Source organism: Bidens hawaiensis, unplaced genomic scaffold (genome assembly GCF_021521415.1).
Source record: "Bidens hawaiensis isolate Kalapana, Puna unplaced genomic scaffold, B.hawaiensis_p1.1 tig00002306_1, whole genome shotgun sequence".
In the NCBI taxonomy this organism is placed as follows: Eukaryota; Viridiplantae; Streptophyta; class Magnoliopsida; order Asterales; family Asteraceae; genus Bidens; species Bidens hawaiensis.
The window spans coordinates 1,763,988-1,781,485 of record NW_027491123.1 but is presented as its reverse complement, the minus strand read 5'-3'; the positions used below and the strand labels follow the sequence as shown (position 1 = coordinate 1,781,485).

The 17,498-nt window shown below is 37.2% G+C and overlaps 2 protein-coding genes across 2 annotated transcripts; both read right to left on the bottom strand.

The window, feature by feature from the left end:
- Positions 1-1,267: 1,267 nt before the first annotated feature.
- On the bottom strand, positions 1,268-4,827 carry LOC143615935 (uncharacterized). The gene is made up of 5 exons (XM_077088924.1): positions 4,698-4,827; positions 3,816-3,927; positions 3,477-3,588; positions 2,242-3,387; positions 1,268-1,677 (listed from the first exon to the last, which is right to left on the bottom strand). The coding sequence occupies exons 1-5, from the start codon at positions 4,768-4,770 to the stop codon at positions 1,432-1,434; spliced, it is 1,689 nt and encodes a 562-aa protein (XP_076945039.1). The 5' UTR covers positions 4,771-4,827; the 3' UTR covers positions 1,268-1,431.
- Positions 4,828-11,246: 6,419 nt separating this feature from the next.
- On the bottom strand, positions 11,247-15,816 carry LOC143615926 (protein yippee-like). Its single transcript, XM_077088918.1, has 5 exons — positions 15,714-15,816; positions 11,921-11,964; positions 11,678-11,786; positions 11,543-11,598; positions 11,247-11,464 (listed from the first exon to the last, which is right to left on the bottom strand). The coding sequence occupies exons 1-5, from the start codon at positions 15,807-15,809 to the stop codon at positions 11,383-11,385; spliced, it is 387 nt and encodes a 128-aa protein (XP_076945033.1). The 5' UTR covers positions 15,810-15,816; the 3' UTR covers positions 11,247-11,382.
- Between the last annotated feature and the right edge of the window lie 1,682 nt (positions 15,817-17,498).

Sequence of the window (17,498 nt, the reverse complement as noted above, 5' to 3'; positions counted from 1 at the left end):
AACTTGGCCTGCTCATAATGTAATGTGATCGGTTTGTTAAAAGCTTGAACGTAGCCGAATGTAAATGAGCTCGATCCCAAGCATAAAAATACATTTGTTAAATAAATAAATAAATAAATAATAAATGAGCTCGAGTTAGCTTGCAAGCTTAAATGAGCCTAGTATTTATATATATTTATATTTATTTAATATGTAAACGCATTTATATAATATTAATTATTTATAAAGTTATGAGAAAAAAACTAAATACACTATATTATTTATAAAAAAATATATTTTTAAAATTTATATAATATAGTTATAAGTGTATATAATTTGATAAATAATCGACGTGTTGAGTCCGATCCAAGCTCAAGCTTTAGAAATAGAGCTTGAACCGATCCAACCTCGAACCTTTCGAGATTAATCGCACTCGGGCTCGGTGTGACTCGTTTACACCTCTAGCTACCACAAGCGATCACACATCTATTTTCCTTCATAGAAGTCATGCTTTTCCTTCATAAAACTAGTCTTAACTCACACAACCAACCAGAAATACTTTTATTTTTACCGGCAAAACTGCGCTCGATTAACTTACTCTTATATTTACACAACTTTAACCATGATAACGTAAGGTATACATGAAAATAACAGAAAATGTACATCAATTAACGAAATAATAAACAAACCGAGCCAAATCAAAGCTTGAGCTCTAAAAATAAAACTTCAAACGAACCGAGGTTAGTCAAACCAAGACTCAACTTGTTTTGCTTGCACCCCTAACTAAAGGCATTATTAATTTATTATACATGAACAAGGGTTGACTTGTATCGTTTTCCAAAAAAGATATTTGTAAACTCCTGTCTTACACTCGACACCGTTTCTTCATGGAACAAGGGTCGACTTGGGTCGTTGTCCTCAAAAGATATTTAAAAGCCCGTCCCTATCAATCGATATTTTTCTCCTATTCATGATCGATTCGACTGTTGAAACAGATTACGGGGTAACCGGTAGACCCCCTCCTAACCCGTTGTCTTTTCACCTCGTTAACGCTGCAAATGCATCACCACTTTGGATTTTGGTTCAGTATGGGACCATTTTCTAATGGCATCGTAAAAACAATAGTATATGACAAACAAGAATCACAAGATTTCATATTCTCAATTTCTCATGACTCCAAGAAGCATAACAACAATTCACATCAAAGCCAACAAATCAGAGAATACCACGTCATCAGGAATAGATTCCCTCTACCCAAACACTTTTTAACAATTAACACATTATCTCCTGTTTGAGAACCACATTTACACAATCACATAAGATCAATCTTTGCTTCAGACTAACAACTAAATTAGATGATACAGGATATATCACTCGCAGGTTAATCATGCTTAACATAATAATCAACATACAAATCAAGTAAAAGTCAGATAACAACACTTTATGACCAAATCACCTTCCATGTATATTGAGCAGCCGCCTTTCACTGTTAATCTCATCATCTGCATTCCCATCCAAACACAGACCATTATTATTCACACTCATATCCGAACTTGCGTTGCTGCTAGTGGCAAGAGGTGAATCTAAAACACTAGCTGTGCGATTCCTTGTGGGACCCGTTCTCACACTGTACATTGATGATGCTGGAATATTATTCATCAGTGGCCTCAAATTACCTGGTATTGTTCTCCTTATATCCTGTTCCAAACAAGCAATTTAGACTCAAATCTCTTAAGATGGGAAGTAGGCCCGTAAAGAAACCAAATGTTCAGTTAACCATTTGTTTATGTTCTCTTATATTATAAATGGACAGACATGAGCATACTTTCTGTTGATTTAATTAAACGAATGAACGAACATGAACACGCCTTTTTCATTCATTTATGTGTCGTATAGTTTACATTTGTTTTGAGTTCGTTCTTTTGAATGTTCATCTAAAATTTTTAAACACATTACAATTTAATGTAGTTTTATGAAATTAAAATATCAGCCATGACAATTCAGTCTCGTTTTATTAATTTTTTAGGACAGACTTATGTCCACGCTACTTTTAACGGGTGTTGCTCAGTTGAGTTCGTTCATCTATGTTTAGTTATGTTCGTTTACATTCGTGAGCCATTTGTTTACGGTACTAACAAACATAAAGGAATGAGAAAACGAGCACGCGCAGTTTCTAATGAACGAGAAAAACAAGAAAACTTCGTTTGTTTAGTTGTTTGTGTTCATTCGGTTCGTTTACAGGCCTAATGAGAAGAAACATACCATATGTCGTATAGCCATATCCAACGATTTCTTGGAAAGTGATCGACCAAAACCGGAGCTATCAGGCGATGACTTGGCAGACAAGTTACTAAGAGGTGAATGTTTGTCATCTTGCTTCGGTGGAACCAACTTCCTCATGTTAATCACGCGTTCAACCATCTTTGTTCCATAGAGACCGGGACTCAAATTATCATTAGCTTTCGCATACGCACGATTCAGTGCAGCAACCGGGACCGAGCTCCCACTACTATGAAGCAAACCGTTAGGTAACCGTCCTCTCGAGGGTGAACACGATTGCCTTCTAACTCTTCCGTTAGCCACCGGTTCAACGGATGAAGACCTGGTGCTCGCTGCACCTGGTCTTCCACGTGTAACCGAAGGCGGTCTATCGGTAACCGAGGTTCGTAAATTTGGCGGTGCAGTGAGTGAGTAACCAGGCATTTCTTGTGGTTTCCACGGTTTTGGTCTTACACTAGGACTAGGTGAACTTGACCGTGGTGGCCCAGCACCACTTCTTGTATTTGGTACTGGTTTTGTAACTGTTGGAGATTTAACAATTGAAGTTTTTGTTGAGGCTGTCAGTGTCGGTTGCCTACATGTTGGTGTTGGGGCCCGTGTCACGGGTCTGGTTGCAGGCAAAACTGGTCTACTTGTGGGAGTTGAAGATCTTGCAGTGGATCTTGGTGTAGGTGTTGAAGATCTAGCTGGCACTGTGGGCTTAGTGGACCCTACAGTAGGCCGAGAAGTAGGAGTTGAAGATCTTGAAGGCCTGGATGTGGTGGTTGAAGTCGGTCTAGATGTGGTTGAAGTCAGTCTAGATGTGGTTGTTGAAGTCGGTCGAGATGCGGTGGTTGAAGTTGGTCTAGATGATGTTGAAACTGTTTTGGTTGAGCTTGTTATGGGCCTGGTTGATGTGCCCAAAGCGGGCCTTCCTGTGGAAGTAGCAGGCCTGCCGGTTGGGGTAGCGGGCCTGCCGGTTGGTGTAGCAGGCCTGCCGGTTGGTGTAGCGGGCCTTGAAGTTGGGCCTCCTGAAGATGAAGGCCTACGAAGTCCGGTACTTGAAGTGGTTAATCCAGGAGATGATACTTGATTCCTAGATACTAAATTATTCCTACTGGTAGCCTCCGGTTGGTTATTTGATGATAGCTATAATAAGCAGTAGCAATATTATTAGTTTAGAATGTATGCAAAATTAATACAAAGATACCGAGTATAAAACAAAATTTTGACGTTACTCGAGATCTTAGTGCAGGACGGGCCTTAGGTGTTCCTGTTTGAGCCATCACGGTTTTCTGTGATTCCATCTCTAATGACGGGAAAAGAGGCGTGCCAGGTGGTGTTAAAAGCCTGAAAACATAGACAACGTTCACTAAACAAGTATAAAATTAAACTTGTAACCAATATGGCATAAATATAAACAAATGACATATTCTCCCAATACTGGATACAAAATCCAGTAACAAGATTTATGGACTATGTGTATCATCAGTGGCATTAACCTATCAAACTAATGCCAGCAATCACATAATGATGGCAAGTTTAGTATGAAATAGAGACAGCATAACACAAATTACCATTCATAATCATTTTTATCATCTTCAGAGTTGAGAAACTCATCAGCACCGGTCTTTCTAGCAGCTGTCGCCGAAGGCATACTGAACATATGTGAACTTCCTTCAACCGATCCTGCAAAATCTAACAAAACAGAACAAAAATCCATCATTAAGTTGCATATGCATGTAAATTGACCATTTTGAGCTTCATACTTCCAATGGCATTTAAAAATCATGAAGCGCATACAACTAATTACATAAAATCCCCATCATTAGGCAACTAATTACTCTTCTCCTACCCGTATCGAATAGAACACCCTGAGCCAAATCTTCTTTTTTCCTAAATTGAAATGTAATCTTTTGCAATCCTAGTTGATTGATTGGCCAATGAACAAATCGTACCTTTTTATTGTCAATTTCAAATATAATACTTAATAATGGGGTGAGCAAAAACCCAAACATAACCGAATACCAAACCGTTAACCAAAAAAATTAACCATATCCGACAAAGTCACAAAACCAATCAGTTATAGTTTAGTAAATCTAATTAACCGATCATTTGATTATGGCTACAGTTAATGTGTCTTCGTTAAACTGACTTAACCAAAAACCACACCATATGTGTTCTATCGAAATCTATACCCCAATTCCCATCTTTTATACCTCCATCTCCAGCTTTGAACATTTAAATTCATGCTGAAATGGCTTATAACCGAGTTACCGAGCTTGGAACCAACATATTTCAGCTCGAAACTTCATAATCGTGTTTCGAACACCATAACCTAACCATTTCCAACCGAAACAACCGAGTTTTTTTTTAAATACATTGAACAATTAACCGAAATTATTCAGCTATGGTTACCAATACAAAACGTAACTTATTTAAACATATTAGTGGATTACCAAGTGATGAATCAAACTCATCTTCCGTATTCTGAAGCAGCATCGGGTCACACTCTTTCTCTCGTTGCCTCATTTCCAAAAATAACCCTAACTCATCTTCCTTCTCTTTCACTACACTCTTCTTAAAACTCATCACTTGCGGCTGCCGCGGCTTCAATCCCGCCGGCATTCCTTTTTCCGGCGCGCGGAAGCTTCGATTCATCGCCGGAGTAAACAAAATCAAAATAAACACAAATTTCACAACTACGAAACCCTAAACCCTAGAAACACATCGTATGCACGAAAACCAAAGCAGGGGAGTTAGTTTGAAGCTCAGTAGCCCTAATTTGTTAATATTTTGGGTCTAGATCTGGAATTTGAGATGAATTTGATGTAATGCGTAGAGTGCAAGCGTTGGAGGTGGTATGAAGATGAAGGTTTAGAGAGAGAAAATGGGGCACGGGTTAGAGAGAGAAAGGTGGAAGAAAGGAGAGTCGTCAATTTGAAAGATAGAAGCTGGTGGCAGTTGTGTAAATAAGGATTGGGTCAAGGGTTTTGCTTTGGGTATAATAAGACAGAAAGACTTTTTATATTTTTGGTATATAAATATATTTTTGTTGTTTCAAGGTGTTTACCGACTGTAGTTGTTACATTTTATAAAATTAAAATATTAAGTGTTGGTATTAATACAGATAAATAAGATAGTTACGATGAGTAATGTCGGCATAAGTGGAGCTGACATGTTAGAGTACAAGAATATGTGTAAAGCGGTGAGAGTAGAGAATAATAATAATAATAATAATAATAGTCATTACTTATTAGTATTTAGACCATCTCCATCTGATGGTTTACTCTTGGTTCAAACCAAGTTAATAGCGGAGAGCATGGTTTAAATCAAACACCAATTACTAAGTTTGATTTTCCATACCAACAAAAACCATATAAATGTGGGCCCTAACATCACATCTTTCACCCACACACACATATTATATATATATATATATATATATAATTAGCTTTTGAACCCGTGTGATCACGGAAAGCTCAAAAGAAATACAATTAAATTATAGAAATTAAATGACTAAATTAAAAAACAAAAACTATATTTTATCAAATTTAATAAGTTAAAAAAATACACCTAGTGATTTTATAAGTTGTAATTATATTTTTTAATGTAAGCGATTTCTAACAAAAAATGAGAAGATGCTTCATTACAAATGACATAAAAAGAGAACATCATATATGAAATTAGCATGCTAAAACACGATTTTGCATTATAGATTTAAAAAAGATGGATGAGAACTACATGGATCCATGGAGGTTGAATGGATACGTGAGAATAAAATTGTTATTCATTCATAATTTTTGTTTTTATCTTCTTAGACCTATAAATATCGTTTATTAAATTTTACCACGTTCATCTCCTACACTGAAAAGTGTGTATAATTGATTTAATCAAAATAATGTAGATATGATTTCACTAAAGATATAAATAATTTTATTAATACTGACATAAATACCCACATATTTTTAATCACTATAATTTAAGTAATTAGTTATTTGATAAAATTGTATATTGATATGTTTTGATTACATTGACATAAATAGTTTTCATTAAAAATAGAAAAATAGTTTGAGCGGGAAATTTTTGCTATGAATGAATCTATAAATGACACGTGTCCCAGTAATTTTACTTTATTAAAATAGGTAGATAGATAGATATATATATCTTAGTACTCCAATAAAATGATATTATATTTTGTCACTTGTCAACCTCTCACCACTCCTCATCTTTTTTAACTCATATTCATTAATGGTATTTATTCAGATCAACCCGCCCAAATAATGTATTTCGGATCCATATGTTATTCAAGAACTACTTGTTTTCATTCAACACACACCGATCTCCAATAACGAACCCTAGGTTGCAGACCTAATTACTCGTTGTTTTCTCCCTTCTCTGATTAAACATACGAGACCTAGATACCAAACACTGTCTTCTCCCTTATCTGATTAAACCTACTAGACCGTTCATCCCCACCGATGCTATCGTTCATCTCCACCACTACTATCGATTCAGACCATTCATCATGGTTAACAATATGATTATTTATTCTGGTCAATCATTTTCTTACCAACGCAAATCCAAATCGTCTCCTGTTATCTATTGTTGCTTATTATTAGGTAACTTTATAACTCCCTGTTTTAGATCCTTCAATTTGCATGTTTTATTAATTTGAAATTGTTTTGATGGTTGATTAATTTTAGGTTAGATTTAGATTGTTGTGTAATTTTCTAAATCACACACATTAATTTCTTTTAATTGTGTCATTTTGGTGTTCACACATAGATTATTGTGTAATTTTCTAATTTATGAGTACTTTATGTTTTTTGTGAATTCGTTAGCAGAGTCAGAATGGGATATTATAGACTGTGTCAATATTTATGATCAACCGACTTTAGATCATTCATGTCTCAAAAACAATAGCATTCAGGTTTGTTTCTTTTTTACTTGCCTACATGTGTTTATATGTATTTTGTAATTAACATATTAGGATTTAAAGAGTAAAATATCGTTTTACGAAAATAACAGTCTTTTGACTTCTATATAATGTTACTATTTCTATATGATGTGTATAATCTCCTGTTTTACTCTTGACATTGTTGAAGATTTTCCTAAACCCTGCACAACCCAATTGTACAATTTTATTAACGTGGTTCGTAAAATACTACTATTTTCTTTTTTGGGCTACAATTATTCAACTAATGACAACTGCACTAAAGTTAACGTGCTACAATATGAGTTGTATAAGCATAACACGATTTGAAAGTTTCAATCAACCACAAGGTAATAAAAAACAATGTTTACAGACCCGGCCCGGACAAAAATCCTTTTCATATTAAGAAGTTGAGTCTCATCTGAACATGCTAAAACATTTTTAAAACTTCTTTATGTACTTATTATATTTATCTTTACTTATTATTTATCTTTGTTTGTGTTTGCATATTTAAATTACTTGATTGCATATATATAATGTTTTTTGAACGATAAACTTAATAAACAAACCGACCAACTGCCAACGACTACCTCTACAACCCGGAGGCTGCCACCATAAAAAAGAACATTACATGAACTTCAAATTACACAAATTCGACCACTCTAAGATATAAAGATTCATAGATTATATTTATTAATATGTTTTAAAGATTTTGATTTTTTATAAACAAGATAATCTGACCAATACAACCATAAATATAGTGTACAAATAATTTTTTTCTTATTTGTAAAATATTTGCATAATGTTTCTTTTGTAATTCCTATAATTTTAATGTAAGTTGTAACTGTATTAACAATATAAGATAATTTTGTTGTTGATTGTATATTTTTTAATATTTAAAGTTAAAATTTTCATCAATAACCCGTGTAATACGCGGGTCTCAAACTAGTATATATATATATATATATACATACCCATATTTACATTTATAAAATATATTAAAATATTATACATATATACATATTTTTTTATATTTATTTAAAAAATTATGTATTTTTTTGTTTGTCTATTTTTTACTTAACGGCAAGTTTAACGGGTAATTTTTTTAACGGCTAGTGTTTTAACGACTAGTTTTTTAACAATTTTATTATCTATTTTACAATGCTTAAGTTAAATAAAAAATATTACAAGAAGTCCTAGAAATAAAATGCATTACAAGAAGTCCTAGAAAAAAAAGGGGTTACGATTTTATCATCTATTTTACTAAATTTTTATTATATTGCTATTTATTTAAATAAAAATTTAATATTTATTATATTGTGAAATTCTTATTTAAAATAAATGTAAAAGTAAGTGGTGATGTGCAAATGTAAAGATGGATTGAGAAGGTGTATTGTTAGAGTAAAAAATGTGGTTTTTAAGAAAGCTGATGTGGCAGTGATATAGTTGGTTTGAACCAAAAACTGCTGGAGATGGTTAGTACGGAGGGATTCTGCAGTTGACATTCTCGTCTAATGATATGGAAGTGAGGGTTAAGGCTTGGGATTTTGATGGTTGGGTAAAAGTTAGTTATTATTATATATTAATTAGTTATACTTAGGTAAATAAATGAATGAACATTGGTACTTCAAGCATTGCTATGTGTTTTCGGGATATTGGAAGTTAAGGAGCTTAAACGAGCTAATTCAGAAACCATCCAGATGAAGATTAAGTAAGCCTCGAGATGATGGAAGCATGGGGAAACATTTATTGAGGGTTAAGAAGGATTCGGGAGAGGATTTATGAGAAACATGAAGCTGAAGCGAAAACTGAACAACATGGGTTACCAGGAAAGTGTGTTTTAGTAAAACGGGCATATCTTGGCCTAGAAAATGAGTTACGGAATCCATAATATATGAATTTCATGTTTCTCGACGAGAGGAATTCGAATATGTAGTCAGTTGCATCTTCGCGTATCGCGAAGATGCACCCTATGGCAACTTCGCGATACGCGAAGATGCTCAATGTCGGCAAAAGTTAGGATTTTCACTATATAAATGATTTTTCGACCATATTTTGGATATTACGACTTCCAGAGGTAAAAGTGGAGTTCTAGGGCGATTTCCCATCATTCCAAAGCTTTCGATTTGTCCTAAGATCTTATGTTCATCAAGATAAGTACTTTAACGATTATGTCGATGTCCGACTAATCTTGTGTGTTCGTTCTAGGCTAAGGTTTTGTGTGAAGTACTGTTTTGATCAGATTCTAATGCTTAATGGTTATAGCTTGATTGAATTTATATGATTTGTCTTGCTTAATTAGTTATTTGGTTGATTAAAGGTTGTGTTTGTGATTATTGATTTGTGTAACGTTTGTTTGGTTGTTCATCAACATTTAGGGTTAGGCTCTTGTGTCCTTGAACTATAATCATCAAACCTTATCATTGAGTTAATTATCCTAGACATAGAATTTGTAATTGTGGTGTCCGGGTTCATTTGTGTCAACAATTCGGTTAGGGTATCGCTTGTCATCATAAATCAAACCATAGGACTAGCAATTATTGTAAAACCAAAGACTAGAGAATCTGTGATTGACGTATGGAACACATAACCCGGACCTAGAATGAATGCTTTTATTAATATTATTTACAAATCGTTTTTAAGTAATCATTAGTTTTAATTAAATCTTTTTCTAAAAACCGCTTGACATCGTCTGTTCGTTTAGATTAAATAATTTGTTATAAATTAAATAAACTTGCACTTTCCTTGAGTCCTTGTGGAGCACAAAACGACCTTGTTTACTCGTACTTATTATAGGTATTTAAGTCTTAAAATTAATTGTTTGAGTAGACCGCGACAGCCTACGTCAGATTTTTATGGGCTCAGGTTTAAAATTTGACTCTTTGACATTGGTGGGATTCCTGGATTTCCTGCCATTTTTGGATGAGTCATGCGTGCGGCGTTAAAATTAGTATGGACGATTGACATTCCGTCTCATAAAAGTTCACTCGAGTATTGAAGGTAATTCCAAACGTTCTTAAAGAAAAGGTATGGACGGATTCTGTTTTTTTCATGCATGTACCATCATATCGAACGAGTGGGAATGACATTTCCGCTTCTTTAATCTTGTCTCTTGTGTATTCCTGCTTCTTTATCTCATCTATCGTGTTCTTTTTAATTTTTCAATATGGGGGAGGTAACCCATTCTTGCTCTGTCCCGCTCCATTCAAAAGAGCGAAAATAAAATGGTGTTCCTGTAGATCCCAACGCGACACATTAGCATGATGGTGGTGATACAATGATCGATCAACATGGACAAATGCGATAAGGGCTATATTTGTGGAGCTATGACTATAACGATAGGGATGTCAAGGCAAGTAGCGTCGTAACAAAAAGGGAAAAAAACGCTTGCATATGTGTTATTCCCTCACGAGGAACTCAATGATTGAAATTATGTATATGTAATTAAGGTTGTAGAGTAACATTGAATATAAATCTTTGATGATGTAACATTGTTGAGAAACCCAAATTGGCAAATTCTAATCCTATACACACTCCCTTCAAAGGGAACATAAGCATCCATTAGATTAATGTATTCTCTGTTACTCTATTTAATTTGGCCTTACTTCCTAAAAACTAAAAAGCACTTTACTTATTCTCAAGCCAAAATCTACTCACATGCATTCCTCTCATATTCTTCTCATGACAAGTCTTTAACGGTTTCTGGTGTTGCATGCTAGTATAGAATCTTAAAGAAGCTTGGGGGTTCTGGGACTTCTGGATCAAGCCTGGCTTCTGCGCTACAACATTTAACTATGCGTATGGAGGGTTTGGTTATTCATAGGTTCATTAGTTAACTTTCTCCAAAGCTCCTTGGTTATACAGATTGGCAGCTTTCAACTTCTCATATCGTTATTATATATCTAAACAAAAAGATATGCAACGCGTATGCAAACTAAAACAACCATCGCTTTTTTTATATGCTTTCCAGCGAACTAAAAGTCATTCACAAGGACTATGATGTGTCGAGATAAGAAGCAATTATCAAATTCATAAATCAAATCTGCTTGAATTCCATTGGCAACAACAATTAGTCCATAATTCCACATTTAACACATTAACCGAATCGATCCTTACCTTCGTAACACAGATAACATTAAGACGAAAACGCATGGGAGAATTTACAATTTACAACTTCCAATTTCCAAGTTTCAAATGTAGATCAGTCATCAAACTTCTTGTTCGCTTCGAATCATTTGTGCTTCATGACTGACCCAATAACTACTTCCATCCGGTCCCGAAAGCTTAAACCTACATAATCCAAGACCAATAATATCAACTTCCCGCTCGTTTAAAGTCCATAAACACGTCATTTAATCCAACACAAACCGTTCCAACACCGATTTCCCCTCCTTGTACTTTTGGTTCTTTTCATGAGCCGTTTCCTAAATGTCACAAATCAAAGTTCAAACTTCTTAACGGGTCGGCTAAATCTTAAACTTAAAGTTTCGTAGATGTTCTTACATATGTCCATCCAACTATCGATCCACATTTAACACAGAAAATGTCGGCTACCGTGTGTAATCCCGTCATCATCATTCTATCTTCCTTAACTCCAACTGTCACATTTGCTCTGCAAAACATGAAAAACAAAATTATGATCTATGATTAGCATATTTATACAGAAACACATTATAAAGAACGCATTCGAATTAAACCGACAATAAACAACAATAATAATAACACATAGGAACAATAAAAACTTACACTTTACTGAAGAGATAAGCTTTCCCATGTCTGCAATGGAATGACTATAATAACCAAAAAACAGAGTAAACCCTAATCAGCAAAATTCCCTAATTTGCACAAATCAATAACCTAATTACACCAATAATTCGCCGTAGAATCACACAAACCACCAATTCAGTGACGCAATTAATCAATTTCTGTAGGGGTATGGTACTAAACCCGGTTTTACGACCTTAAATTTATTATGTTTGGTTTATTTTATTATATGGACTAATACAATGTTATTGGGCTGAGGGGGTTTTGTGGAGGTAACCCTAACTGGGCTAGGCCCATTAGGGTACCATGATGGTGGCCATGAGACTCTCTATATAAGGAGGTCTCCACCTTCTTATTAAGGGGTCATGCTCAATAAGAGCCACCACCACTTTTTTGTGTCTGTAGACAAGAGATCCTCAGGATTTCTTAGCAGTCACCTCCACACCTCCGAAAAACCATTGCAGGTCTCAAGCAGCCGGAGAAGAAGATCAAGACGTGGTTCGTTCATCTCGAAAATCCGTGGAAACATCGTCATGGATCAGGTCAGATTCATTTCATGCTTCGACATTGGCGCCATCCGTGGGACGGCAACGAACTACCCTTCGATCTTCATCTCGGCTGTCAGATCTCTCCCAGGAAAAACCCAGATCTGGAAGTTTACAGAAAAAGGCTTCAAGGCTTGTTCTATTAAAGCTCAAAAAGATCCATAGATCTAAAAGAGGCTTCCAGATCTGTGCAAAAAGAAACGGCCTGATTCGAATGATCAGGTCTCCGGATCTGTGATGGTTTTAAATCTGCTCCGAGCTTCAGATCTATCTAGATCTGATTTACAGATCTAGATCTAGATTACAGACCTGGATTTTAGGTTTAAAGTTGCAGATCTGACTCTAAAATTGCAGATCCAGAAATTACCAGACTTCCGCCGCCATGTACGCGCGCCCGCGGATTCTCACTCCGCAGCCGTGCATGTGCCGCCGCGGAAACCACCATCTGGGTTTTGCGCAAGAGACCTCCGCCATGCACGCGCACTCACGAGTCACCACTCCATCGCCGTGCATGCGCGCATCAGGCCTCGCGCCAAACTTAAAGGTTGGGAATCCTCATAATATCCCATATGGCTACGCGCCAAACCTAAAGGTTGGGAATCCTCATAATATCCCATATGGCTACGCGCCAAACCTAAAGGTTGGGAATCCTCATAATATCTCATATGGCTACGCGCCATACCTAAAGGTTGGGAATCCTCATAATATCCCATATGGCTACGCGCCATACCTAAAGGTTGGGAATCCTCATAATATCCCATATGGCTACGCGCCATACTTAAGGTTGGGAATCCTCATAATATCCCATATGGCTACGCGCCATACTTAAGGTTGGGAATCCTCATAATATCCCATATGGCTACGCGCCATACTTAAAGGTTGGGAATCCTCATAATATCCCATATGGCTACGCGCCATACTAAAGGCCGGGAATCCTCATAATATCCCATATGGCTACTCGCCATACTTAAAGGTTGGGAATCCTCATAATATCCCATATGGCTACGCGCCATACTTAGGTTGGGAATCCTCATAAACCCATACGGCTTCGCGCCGAATACAAGACCGAACGCGGCTCCGCGCCGTTCAACATGCACACCACCATGATGCTTGAGCGCAGTCGCATATCACATGCTCATGCACCACATATGCTCACGCATCACATATGCTCACGCATCACATATGCTCACGCATCACATGCTCACATATCACAGTCTACGCGCACGCGCATGCAACATCTGCGCGTGCACGGGACATAGTCTACGCGCACGCGCATGCAATATCTGCGCGTGGCGCATGGCACAAAGCCAGAACCTACGCACAAGCTCCATTATTCATACAGCTCATAAGACGCCTCGCGCGCAAGCTGTTATTATTCTTATAGCTCGTAAGACGCCTCGCGCGCAAGCTTTTATTATTCATACAGCTCATAAGACGCCTCGCGCGCAAGCTGCTATTATTCTTATAGCTCATAAGACGCCTCGCGCGCAAGCTTTATTATTCATACAGCTCGTAAGACGCCACGCGCGCAAGCTTTATTATTCATACAGCTCGTAAGACGCCTCGCGCGCAAGCTTTATTATTCATACAGCTCTTAAGACGCCTTGCGCGCAAGCTGTTATTATTCTTACAGCTCGTAAGACGCCTCGCGCGCAAGCTTCATTATCCATACGGCTCATAAGACGCCTCGCGCGCAAGCTTTTATTATTCATACAGCTCGTAAGACGCCTCGCGCGCAAGCTGTTATTATTATTATAGCTCGTAAGCCGCAACTCGCGCCAACTTCATTATTATTATAACTCGTAAGTCGCCTCGCGCGCAGTTTTTATTATTCTTACAGCTCGTAAGTCGCCTTACGCGCAAGCTTTATTATTCTTATAGCTCGTAAGCCGCAACTCGCGCAAGCTCAATTATTATTATAGCTCGTAAGTCGCCTCACGCGCAAGCTTCATTATTATCATAGCTCGTAAGCCGCAACTCGCGCAAGCTCCATTATTATTATAGCTCGTAAGTCGCCTCACGCGCAAGCTTCATTATTCTTATAGCTCGTAAGTCGCCTCACGCGCAAGCTTTGTGTTTCTTACAGCTCATAAGTCGCCTCGCGCGCAAGCTTCATTATTATTACAGCTCATAAGTCGCCTCGCGCGCAAGCTTTATTATTCTTATAGCCCGTAAGTCGCCTCGCGCGCAGTTTTTATTACTCATAGATCCGTAAGTCGCCTCGCGCGCAGTTTTTATTACTCATAGATCCGTAAGTCGCCTCGCGCGCAGGCTTTATTATTCTCATAACTCATAAGCTGCCTCGCGCGCAAGTTATGTTACATTATTATCAAGATGCGCGCTCCATCTTTTATCAGGCCTCGCGCCACTATGATGCGTGCTATATCTTATTTATGCCAGGGCACCATCATTATCACAAGGACCGCAATATGTCACCATCATGGGGAAAACCTCCCAAAACTCAGACAATAAAGACAAGGCCGAAGGAAAGGGAAAAAACCGCCCCATGACCTAACACACCTCATAAAGTCCAGCGCTCCACCTAGACGCTTGCGCGCCCAGGAGCAACGCTGGACTTGGGGGGCTTGTAGGGGTATGGTACTAAACCCGGTTTTACGACCTTAAATTTATTATGTTTGGCTTATTTTATTATATGGACTAATACAATGTTATTGGGCTGAGGGTGTTTTGTGGAGGTAACCCTAACTAGGCTAGGCCCATTAGGGTACCATGATGGTGGCCATGAGACTCTCTATATAAGGAGGTCTCCACCTCCTTATTAAGGGGTCATGCTCAATAAGAGCCACCACCACTTTTTTGTGTCTGTAGACAAGTGATCCTCAGGATTTCTTAGCAGTCACCTCCACACCCCCGAAAAACCATTGCAGGTCTCAAGCAGCCGGAGAAGAAGATCAAGACGTGGTTCGTTCATCTCGAAAATCCTTGGAAACATCGTCATGGATCAGGTCAGATTCATTTCATGCTTCGACATTTCAATCCTAATCAATACCAATTCAAATCATTCACACTTCAATACAACCCGATCAAATTAACCTGTAAATCTCAACTATTTCTCAGGTCAGATCAAAGTGAAAACTGTTACCGATTCATAATTACGATATGGGTTCATTTCAATTCATAAAAACTTGGATGAATTTGATCGATCAGAAATGGTAGATTTAGATTGGGTGAACATAACATAATAGGGTATAATAGAAACAAAAAGTGACCTTTGAAACGATGTCGTCGCAAAGAGCAAGATGCGTTTTGCAGTGCTTACAACTGTAAATCTTGCCTTCCAATGCTACAAGAAACAATCGGCCCATTTGATCTTTAATGGTAATGGAAGAATAAGAAGAAGAAGATGTGAATGTGATTGTGTGGAAAGTGGACAAGAATGAATGACGATTATTTTGAAAGCAAGCATTCAATCGATAATAATAATAATAATAATAATAATAATAATAATAATAAGTTCACGCAATCTGACCCCACTAATCTTTTTGATGGAATTGTGGACCCCATCCTTCACCATTTTATGGGATAGTACAACTTCACATGAATAGAGTACTGCTTTAGTTGCAGAGAGTACAACTAATCTTGCAGAGGGTACAATTATAGTTTGTATCTAGAGTCTAGATTACACACGGCTCCATACGTGTTTATTTTTTAATTATGGGGATGATAGCGATTAACCTTTTTTTATTTTTTAATTAATTTTATTTATTGAATATATAATAATGTGGAGAATTATGATCCAAACGTTAATAAAAAAACGAAGTCTTCGGTGTGTTCCAATTAATTAAGATTTAAGCATGTAAACATTCAAATCGTGAATCAAGTTCTAACTTGAGTTTCAACTTAGAATGACCAAGTTTCAAGTAAGGTGTTATTTGTTTTTATGAAAAAGATCTACACAGGCTTCTTTGTTTGTACTATACAAATCATGCGTAAACATTGTTATCTGCAAACTGTTTGTTTTCTCGAAAATGTTTCATTAAAAAAACGTACGCATAAGCTTTTCTTGATCCAGACTTGGTCCATCTACTTCTGAGACCTTCTAAGGTCTGCAGAGGGTTAAAACATCACATCTTACCAACACCCACTATCCACCGCCACCGCCACCACCCACCCGCCCACCGTCCACCACCACCCGTTGTTCGCCACCACCACCGTTCGCACCCGCCATCCACCACCCATCGCCACCATCACCGGCCACCGTCCACCACCCACCACCGTCCGCCACCACCACCGTCTACCACCATCGTCCACCACTTCCTTTTACCACCACCACCACTATCACCATCCAACACCACCACCACCCACTACCACAGTTTGTACATCACTACCAATTTATTTAACAATCTACATGTGTTAAAAAAAACAAATAGACTTCTTCTTGCAAACTGCAGACGTTTGATCCACCACTTCTTCAACTAGGGGTGTTTATCGGATCGGATAACGGGTTATTCGGTTCGGATTGTTCGGATTTGAAAATTTTGGAACCCTATCCGAAATCCGATCCGATCCGAATTAGGGGCATTCCTATCCGATCCGAATTAAATTCGGATGGATTCGGATCGGATTCGGATAATCCAAAATTATCCGAATAATCCGTATAACATATATACAAACTTAATTTTTATTAAATAAACATACGAAAATAGAAGATAAAAATAAAGCACTACAAGAACAAGGAAGTTAAGTAGTGTTAGAGAGTACAACGACCACATTTTTGCCTATGGTGTGTTAGGTTGATTGAACGAATAATGAAGTTATGGTTGTAAAGTTATTGTAAATGTTAATGGACTTGGCTATATACACTAATAACATGTTATATGTTCGGATTATTCAGATATCCGAATAATCCGAACCATCCGAAATTTTTTGAAATCTATATCCGAATCAGATCCGAATCCGAATTAGTTATTCGGATATTCGGATCGATCCGATCCGATCCGAATAAGAATTTGGATAGGATAATTCGGGTTTCGGTTTTTTTCAGATTGCGGATT